Source organism: Sinocyclocheilus rhinocerous, unplaced genomic scaffold (genome assembly GCF_001515625.1).
Source record: "Sinocyclocheilus rhinocerous isolate Xijiao unplaced genomic scaffold, SAMN03320098_v1.1 scaffold1275, whole genome shotgun sequence".
NCBI classification, from domain to species: domain Eukaryota; kingdom Metazoa; phylum Chordata; class Actinopteri; order Cypriniformes; family Cyprinidae; genus Sinocyclocheilus; species Sinocyclocheilus rhinocerous.
The window spans coordinates 478,954-488,244 of NW_015628268.1; the positions used below are offsets into that span (position 1 = coordinate 478,954).

At 34.2% G+C, this 9,291-nt stretch overlaps 2 protein-coding genes across 2 annotated transcripts in view; both read right to left on the reverse strand.

Annotated features, from left to right (window-relative positions):
• Positions 1-244: 244 nt before the first annotated feature.
• Positions 245-3,235, reverse strand: LOC107737261 (peroxisomal trans-2-enoyl-CoA reductase-like). Its single transcript, XM_016548727.1, has 8 exons — positions 3,101-3,235; positions 2,223-2,356; positions 1,880-2,045; positions 1,622-1,703; positions 1,400-1,496; positions 971-1,081; positions 663-774; positions 245-536 (listed from the first exon to the last, which is right to left on the reverse strand). The coding sequence occupies exons 1-8, from the start codon at positions 3,210-3,212 to the stop codon at positions 451-453; spliced, it is 900 nt and encodes a 299-aa protein (XP_016404213.1). The 5' UTR covers positions 3,213-3,235; the 3' UTR covers positions 245-450.
• Positions 3,236-4,102: 867 nt separating this feature from the next.
• The window catches only part of LOC107737247 (mitogen-activated protein kinase kinase kinase kinase 3-like), a 92,223-nt gene continuing 87,034 nt past the window's right edge, over positions 4,103-9,291 (reverse strand). The window contains exons 25-35 of the mRNA XM_016548712.1: positions 8,767-8,846; positions 8,506-8,566; positions 8,132-8,249; positions 7,975-8,033; positions 6,845-6,948; positions 6,148-6,316; positions 5,831-5,899; positions 5,644-5,736; positions 5,400-5,445; positions 5,016-5,117; positions 4,103-4,876 (exon numbers count right to left, since the gene is read on the reverse strand). Coding sequence (XP_016404198.1) covers positions 4,789-4,876; positions 5,016-5,117; positions 5,400-5,445; positions 5,644-5,736; positions 5,831-5,899; positions 6,148-6,316; positions 6,845-6,948; positions 7,975-8,033; positions 8,132-8,249; positions 8,506-8,566; positions 8,767-8,846 — 989 coding nt within the window. The 3' untranslated portion in view covers positions 4,103-4,788. The remainder of the gene's footprint in view (positions 4,877-5,015; positions 5,118-5,399; positions 5,446-5,643; positions 5,737-5,830; positions 5,900-6,147; positions 6,317-6,844; positions 6,949-7,974; positions 8,034-8,131; positions 8,250-8,505; positions 8,567-8,766; positions 8,847-9,291) is intronic.

A 9,291-nucleotide genomic window follows, 5' to 3' on the forward strand; every position in this document is an offset into this window, starting at 1 on the left:
ATTTTCTTGCTATAGTAAAAATAATCAAACTATATTCAATAAATTTAAAGTATAGGATATTTCTGAAAGTCTGGTATACACTTTTATAGGCATGTTCATTTCTAAAAGTTATTGAGCTACAAAGTACTTAACAGAAATGACCCAGCAAACTAATGAAATTGCTTAAAATTTGTTAAAACAGAAATTTATTTTTTTTAATCAATAAAATTATTATTATTTTTTTTTAGAAATCTTACAATTACAAATATTCACAATATCATACTATTACACATATTTACATTGATTAAACACAGTTCTGAAACAACAATTAGAGTTCAATTTTACAATAAGAATGATACAAATCAGTGGGCATCATGATGTATTGCAATTCCGAGCAAAAAAACATTTGTGGTCCACCCACACTGTGAGGAAGAGCAGCTGTTTGACAGTCTAGACTTGTTTTGTTATGATTCACAGCTTGGATTTGGTCATGTCCATGATTTCTCTCAATATGTCTGTATTTTCTCCCTCTGGGGCTGGAGGCCAGGCAGTGTGATCTGATTGAAGAGATAAAGTGAAACAGAAAGCGTTTGCATACTCAAATAGTAAGAGTCAACATCCGTTCTTGATTTTGAAATAACAGCATGTATTATGCCGTCATCTGGCCAGTGGGAAACGGGTACCTGGTATTTCCCACACAGAGTGGTAGAGGCTCTGTCCTGCATCAACCTTCAGGGTTGCTCCAGTAATGTAGCTGGCAGCCGGAGACAGCAAGAAACATACAGCTGGCGATACCTGACACAATGAAATTAAATATTTAAATCTCAGGTTATTAAAACACTAATTTTGTAATTACGCATAAGAGACTCGAAAAAAAAAAAAAAAATCTGAATTATTCCAAACTTTTGACTAGTAGTGTATATACATACATATAGCTATAAATATTGTATATAGTTTTAAAACGTCAACATCATAATAGGTTATAAGATACCTCCTCAGGAACACCGAGTCTTTTAGCCGGACTGAATGGCACTGACATCTTAAACATAGTCGGGCCAATATCTTTGTAGTTTTCCATTGCTGTTTTGGAGATGATAGTTCCCTACATTCAAAAAACACAAAACACACATTTCTGTGGTATAAGACCAAGTGGAAGTTTACATTACAGTTGAATTAGAATTACATTACAGATAATAAACACATGCTATTAAGTAAAAACTTATTTGAGGCCATGGAAACATTTTCAGGAAAGGCTAGTTTTCCACATTTAAATTGCTTAAATTTACATTTTCATTTTGTGGATTTATCCAAAGGAACATGCAAATGAAGAATATAAATCAAACATGGAATTTTTTTCAATGTCTCCCTGAGTGGGCAAATACAGTACATGCTTTTAAATTGTTTCCAAACTGGCACTAACCGGAGCCACAGAGTTGATCCGGACCCCACTATCAGCCCACTCAATAGCCAGGCTCTTGGTCAGGTTGTCCACCGCTGCTCTGGCAGCTCCTGTGTGGCTGTCATAAAAAAGCCCAGCAGTTTAAAAAAAGTAAAAATGCATTATTGTGAGAGGATTTTATCAGCCAAAAAATGGGAAGTAAAACGCAATATTTTTATTATATTGTTACAATGTACAACTCACGCCATCCTAGGGAAGCCCTTCCACATGTCCGCAATGATGTTTATAATTACACCTCCATGATCTTTCATCCATGCATTGTATGCTACGAATTAAGAGCAAAAAATTGACTGAGAGTAGCCTTTGAGAATTTGTTATGCAGAATTGTCGACATGTCAGTTCATTTATGGCCAGAAATGAGGCTTGCAATTTACATATACAATCAAAACAAATAGCAGCTAAACTGATGTCTCGCATTTCACATTGCCATATATGCCTGACCTTCTCTGCAGCATAAGAACGTTCCATTGAGGTTGGTGTCAATCACAGCTTTCCAGCCTTTTGCACTCATCATGTTCACTGGGCTGGAAAACTGCCCACCTCCATTATTCACCAAAAAGTCAATCCTCCCATGAAGCTTCAGAGTGGAGGCCATCAGGTTCTTTACCTGTCAAAAATAACCTATACTGCTATTATCTATAAACAGGAATTGCAGTCATTTGCCGGTTGGAGAAATCAAATTTGATCCTATATGCCTTGCTAAATTAACACGCTAAAACAAAGACTATTTTACACATGCTTCTCTGGCATAAAGATATAAAATACAGGTTTATGAGACTGTCACCTCTTCTTCATTTCGGATGTTGCACTGTATAGGAGTTACTTTAGCTGGACTGGATGGGGGGATTTTCTGCGTCAGCTCTTCAGCTGCTGACTCCAGACGATCAAGCTTCCTGGATGATATAACCACACTGCAGCCTACAACATGAGTGATATTTGACACTCTAGATGTTTGTATAAATATATATATATATATATATATATATATATTTAATAGTTTAAGTACAAGATATTTATTTAATAGTTAAGGAAAAATACTTCAGACAAAACTATTTTTTATTTTTTTTTAAGTAATGGTCATTTTGAGATTTTGGCCTATTTTACTTTCATAACATGTCTTCTTTCAGTGGAAAAAATAACATCTAAAATACACATTTATTTCAATTATAATACATCTTTAAATACCACTTATGTACACCAAACTTGACGGTTTTATACCTATCTACGTTATGGAGGTTTTTACAGAGATGTTTGCTCATAGATGATTCACAAGCACTGTGACTTTTTTTTTTTTTGGCTGTCGACAGTATTTTTTTAATTTATGGAGTGATAAAAAAAACTCTGTAAAAAAACTTTAATATATTAACAAAATGAAAAAAGAATATCTATTCTGGAAATTAGTAAATATTTAATTAGACAGTGCCTCATTTGTATATATAAACAAATGTAACAGAAATGGAAATTAAAATCTAAAAGCATCAAATATATTGTATTGGTAGTAATTAAATATGTCATTACTAATATGTGATGTGTGTGAATTGTGAAAAAGAATAATAAATTAGTGACTGATTGCTGTGTTGCACAATATCTGGACTATAATTCACTGCAGTCCTGATCTAAAGACAGTCAGATCCATCTGTAAAACTTCTAGTAAATGCATACCTAACTGTAAGAGCTCAGAAGTAATAGCTTTTCCTATCCCAGTGCCGCCTCCCGTCACGATTGCAACTTTGTGATTGAAAAGACCTGCTTTAAAAACACTGGACGCAGCCATGTCTGTGACGAGACGGACTGTGAAGCAAGAGTCAGAACAAAAATGTTTTAAAATAAAAGTCTTTTTCCGGTTGTGTTGAGCTAACTTCCTGTTCAGCGCACGTTTATTCTGCCTGGGAAAATTCTCCTGCGTTTACAACTTTTAATTATAGATATTTGCATTTTATTATTATTGCAAATTGTTATTAATATTTTTCGTACATTTAAATAAATAAGCAATGTGTATTAAAAAAAGCATGGAAGATTAGATAGCAAAACATTTAACTTTTTTTGCTAAGATAGCAAAATACAGTTATTATTAAAACACGAAAGACATCTCAGTATGTAAAACCATGATTTTATTTTACAGTATGTACATTGAAACAAAACGAAAATTAATTTCATAACCGTATTAACTTGTCAATCACGGACAAACAACAAGAGAGCATAAGGAATATGTTGTTCTTTTCTTATGGTGGAATTTCCTTTACTTTCAACAACAGTTCTGAGCGAGATTTAATGCCAGTCCGTGTTGCTGAAAGTTTACGTCAATTCACAAATTCCAACATAATCTTCTAAATAGTGTGTACAGCACTCAAATTACATACAAACACAGCTGGATGCAGACAGTAATGTCATCCACATAACAAGCTTGTGAACTCAGTCTTACAGTCTGATTTATTTAAAACGATGTAAAAACATCCTAATGATTTATTGCTTATTAGGATTATACATGTATACACATTTACAAAAAAATATGTCTATATATCTATATATGTTATTATCTGCATGGATTTAAACATACACTTACATATACACATCAACATTTTAATAAGATTGTGCAAATTTGAAGTGAGTGCATACCACAGAGTTAAAAACAATTACAAGGGCCACCGAATTAAAAGTTGCTCAATAAAAACACTATTTGGCTTTATATAAAAAAGTAGAATAAAAACAAGCAAATAAAAATAACAATGTTAAGAAGGCAAGTCTTGGAAAGATGGGCACTTCAGCTTTGTGATTCCTAAACTATTGCATTTAACAAAAATGATCTGCCCTAAAGGTCATTTTAAGTAGAACCCAGCATCTCACAGTCCTTTACAATAGCCAACGCTGCCACAAACCTGTACAACATAAATGTGCTGATATCTACACAACCAATACAAAGACTACTTAACAATACTATGTCTGTATGTACATGAATTAAATACGTGTCTTCAAGCACTTGTGTGGTTACGTCAAAGTGTGAGTAGTGGCCAAAAAAAACCAAAAACATTTGTTTGTGTGTGTTTCAGGTAAAAAATAAATTAAAACTGCTACAAGCCAAACCAAAGCGAGGCCTATAAAACAGATAAGTGTGAAAGTGCATACTGTAGTATATCGTGCGGTTACGGCCCGTCTGTTCTCTGAGATCTGAATATCCTACTCTGAGATCTTTATGTTCGTTCAAGTCTTCCTCTGTGCTTTCGGTGGTTCAACAACAGTATATCTGTGGTTCTTCTGAGATGTGGCCAGTTGTCATCGGGCCACATGAAACCAAAGGCTCTTGTAACTTTGCATTCCGGCATGTAGTGTTTTTATCCCATAATTCATTGCAGTCAGTAGCTGTTTTCGTGGCCTGCGAGGATGTAGAGATTGCTGTGTGCTGTGGGGTTGTCTGTTGGTCGGCTCTCCAAAACCACCACTCTAAAAAGATTGAAATAAAAACAAATACAAATGACCTGATGCCCTTTCTGCATACATATGACCTACGTTTGGCACACCAGTAATAAAGGGTATGATATTAATTACTTAATGATTTAATAATTGGATTGCTTCTTCTCACCTGTCTGAACCCAGCAGCCTGAATATCCTAGAGTTGTCAGAAATCTCCTGTGTAATCTGGAATATAAAATGTGGATAGAATAATGGGATTGCACAATACGTATGTCATTTAATTTATGTATATAAAAAAAATCCATTTTTTTGTTGTTGTTGTTTTTCTTAAAACTGCTCTCTGAAATACTATATATATATAAATAATTGTGAGTGTCAGAGTGTGTATGTGTGTATATATATTTATACAACAGTTCGTTCTGGTTCTCAAATCTGATTGGTTGAGAACCGTGAGATATTGTACTGGTATCGCTACAGGAACGCCCTTTCACAATTTTGTATCACTACACTTGTTCTAGCCGGGTCTATGTTTTTTTTTTATTATTCACTGAGCTAATCGTAGAGTATCCAGAAGGCCAACACACTGTCTTGAAGGCAAACTAAGAGGAATAGATGGATGCATAGAGCGAGGGAGTTATTAAAACAGAGATATAAATATATATATTTTAAATAAATTAAACATTTTGCCCATACAAAAGTGTTTAAATATGCCAAGAGGCTAATTGCTCAATTCAGTGTGCTTAGAAAATGGAGTTATATTTACTTGAGGCCATCGTTAATGTGCCAAGCTCTCATACCTATTGATTCAATCTGGAAGTTAAAAGTCAGTTCTGCTGAGAGTTTTCGACTGGACTTCAACCGACCTTGCAAATTTACAATCTTAATGCACCCTAGAGAGGAAGAAGAGAGGCAATTAATCATTATATCTGTTTTTTATATGCATGCATCTGTTATTAATCTATTAATGGCATGTTCTGTACTTACGATCTAAGCAGACTAAAATTGTATCTCTCTCCAGCTGGGTCACATGGATCACACAGCTCTGTGGGGTATCTGAAACAACAACGGCAACAATTTCTAGAATTTTGCATTTCTAAAATTCTAAAAGAGTCAAACCGGAATGAAAAGCTAATTTAAAAAATATATTTTTTTCTAAATAAACAGTTGCATTAACAGGCAATTTTAACATTTAAATTATTCAATTAATATTTATTAATAAATGTAAAGCAATTAAATTATTCATAAATGTAAAGACTTATCTTAATCAGTGTGATAATGGTGTCATATTTTAAAGTACCCACCAGAATCAAACCAATTGGAGGTAGAGTTGGGGTTGAGGGTCTCGAACCGCACCACCTGGTTGAGCTCTGTCCCTTTGCTCACAGCCATGCAGATGAGAGGATACTGATGCTCTGGAACCACCAGCATCTCAAAAACCTCCAGCGGACACGGCAGGGGGAAGTCTATGCTCTGCAGGGAACGAGTCAGTGCTTAATTTGGAACAGCGTGCATGTAAAAATACCAAGTAAAGCAATTTTAATTACAAGTCTTAAAGGGGTCCTATTATGCTTTTTCACTTTTTCAACTTTAGTTAGTCTGTAATGTAAGATCAGCAATTTTACAAGCTTATTGGAAGCATGAATAGCTAATAATGTGGCCTACGTGCTACATGCTGTTTCCAAAACCTTGAGTTAAACACCTCTCCTATGGATTTTAGTGTAATACTAATCTGCATATCACTCTGTAACATTCCCTGTGTCTCATTGCACCCTCATATGGCCGCATATTTCATTGAGGATGTCACGTTTTTAAAAAAGTAACCATTATGAAAATTGACTGTAATTCCTTGTGAAGCTTAAATGACTATAATGTCTTACACACTTTGCAATGTAATGATTACTTTTCTGAAATGAGGCAGCCTCAATGACGCATGCGGCCAACAAATGCAACCTCCAGAGTGCACAGCCTTCAAAATAAGACACAGTGATGGGAACTTACCTTGACCAACATGAATTTCTGCATGGACTCCACCCACTCAAAAAGGACAACACTGGACTGAAAGGCACCGCACAGGTACTTGTGACCAGTATATGGATTCCTCACTGAGAATAAACAAGACAACATAAGGAAATAAACACAATATAATACCTTAAATAAAGTCTGTTTGATGATATCATCAAAGTCATCTGAATTAAAACAGTTATGTTACTTCATATTTTTGTGGAAACCGTGATGCACTATAATTCAAAAGTTTGGTATAAGATTTAAAAAACAAAATGATATTTTGATCCAACAAAGATGTATTGAATTGATCAAAAGTGATCAAACAGTAAAGACATTTATAATGTTAGAGAACATTTCTATTTCAAATAAATGCTGTTCTTTTTTCTATTCATCAAAGAATCCAAGAAGAAATGTATCACCGTTTCCACAAAATGTGAAGCAGTTTTGAAATGCTGACCTGTTTTCAGCATAGATAATAAATGTTTTTAGAATAAAATTGTTTTTAGAACCAAATCAGGATAATACAATGATTACTGAATGACCAGCTTTCAGCTTTACCATCGCAGCAATAAATTTCATTTTAAAATATATTCAATTTTAAAAAGGGTTATTTTAAATTGTAATAATATTTTCCAATTTTTTTTTTAAATAAATGGAGCTTTGATGAGCAAAAAAGATTTTTTCAAATACATTACAAAGAGCTTAAGGTTACACTTTATTTCGATAGTCCACTTTAGACATTCTATTAACTATAAGTAACTTTGTAACTACATGTCAACTACATGTCAACTACTTCTCATTAATTTGCAACTACATGTCTACTAACTCTCAGAGTAGACTGTTAGGGTAGGTTTAGGGTTAGTAGAATAAGTTGACAAAGAAAGTGTTAGAAGATATTAAGCAGACAGTCTACTAATACTCTACTAACTGCTAGTTGACATGTAGTTGCAAAGTTACTTAATTTTAATAGAATGTCTAAAGTGGACTATCGAAATAAAGTGTTACCGAGCTTAATTATTACAAACTACCGCCAAAATACAGCCTAGTCATAACATCATCCAAAGTTATAGCTATAGCTATATATTACTGAATTCAGAAATACAGAAATTAAATGATCTGCTTACCTACACAGCACTTTTGACACCCTTTTGTTTCAGGGATCTTAGTGGAGATTGTGAATTTCCTGAAATTCAAATAAAAATGTAAAATAGCGTATATTTACATTTTGACTACTGGTCATATCCTTAAGTTCAGACACCACACAGAGATCTGAACATTTACCTGGGGATTATTTTGTCAGGCAATTTATGTGTTGGTATGGCAACAGGGAGCTTCTGCATTTGTCGAGCATGTTCAAATAGGCCCATCAGACTGTGAGAGTACAGATGACATGCTTTTCCTGCCAAAACACAATCTCATTATTCAAAATAGGGATACAGGACTATGTCAGGTAACACTTTACATACATGAAATGTTACTATAGTTAACAATTCTAGTATTTTCACATTACAAGCAGTTCTACTCTGTAATGTAAAGTGTGACTCAAAAATAAAAATATCATTCTAAAATTGTAGCAATCATAAAAAAAGAAACTCACTCTGACTAATTTGTAATCTGAAAAGCTAAACCTGATTTTTTTTTAAAGCACAGCTTACCGGATATTGATAGCAGGCTGTTGCTCATGACATACAGCCAAGTACATCTCCTGGGTAAAAGCTGAGAATGACACAAAAATAGCTTTAGTACAAGACAAAAAGACTGACTCAAGAAGCACGCCACACTCAGACAATATAAGGATATAAAAATACATCACACAAACTGAGTTTTTCCCAAACACTTTTCTTTTTCATTTTTAAATGAATGCTTCTACTTAAAAAAAACATTTGTTTGAAAATGTCTGAAAAGTAACATCACACCTGCTCCATGGACGTCTCGTGCAGCTCATTAAGGTTTAATGTGTAAATACCTTCCTCTGCTCCAAATATCAGATACTGGTCTGAAACACATGAACAGGGGAGAACAAAACACACTCAGAGGTGGTATCAACAAATGCTTCAGTAGACAATATCAATGGATACAATAAAGGACATACAGTGCACAGCATAAATGAGTACACCCCCTCTGATTAAATATAAAAGATGTATTTATATATATATAGAAGAGCTTTACTACCACTGAATGCCACTGTGGGAACCAGGCACTTCTCTCTGTACTCCTCCTCTAGCAACACCAGAACATTTTGGATGCTGTTAGATCCGAAATGATTGAATTGGTCTCATGAGACCAGAGTATGGATTCCCAGAAGTCACAGCTTTTGAGACACTTTCACAGTGTTTCTCCTGCTCTTTTTCTAGCAAAAACTCACTCATCAGTAAATTCAGTAAATGAGTGAAGACCTGATTATTTCAGGGGCCTTTTCACAAGTCCATTGTTTTTGAATT

Bases quoted from the DNA above. Each gene is read 5' to 3' on its own strand.
- LOC107737261 (XM_016548727.1), bottom strand. From the start codon at position 3,212: ATGGCTGCGTCCAGTGTTTTTAAAGCAGGTCTTTTCAATCACAAAGTT. The intron at 2,357-3,100 runs GTATGCATTTAC...CTCATGTTGTAG, and splicing joins TTCTGAGCTCTTACAGTTAG to GCTGCAGTGTGGTTATATCA. The intron at 1,704-1,879 runs GTCAGGCATATA...CTTAATTCGTAG, and splicing joins GTTCTTATGCTGCAGAGAAG to CATACAATGCATGGATGAAA.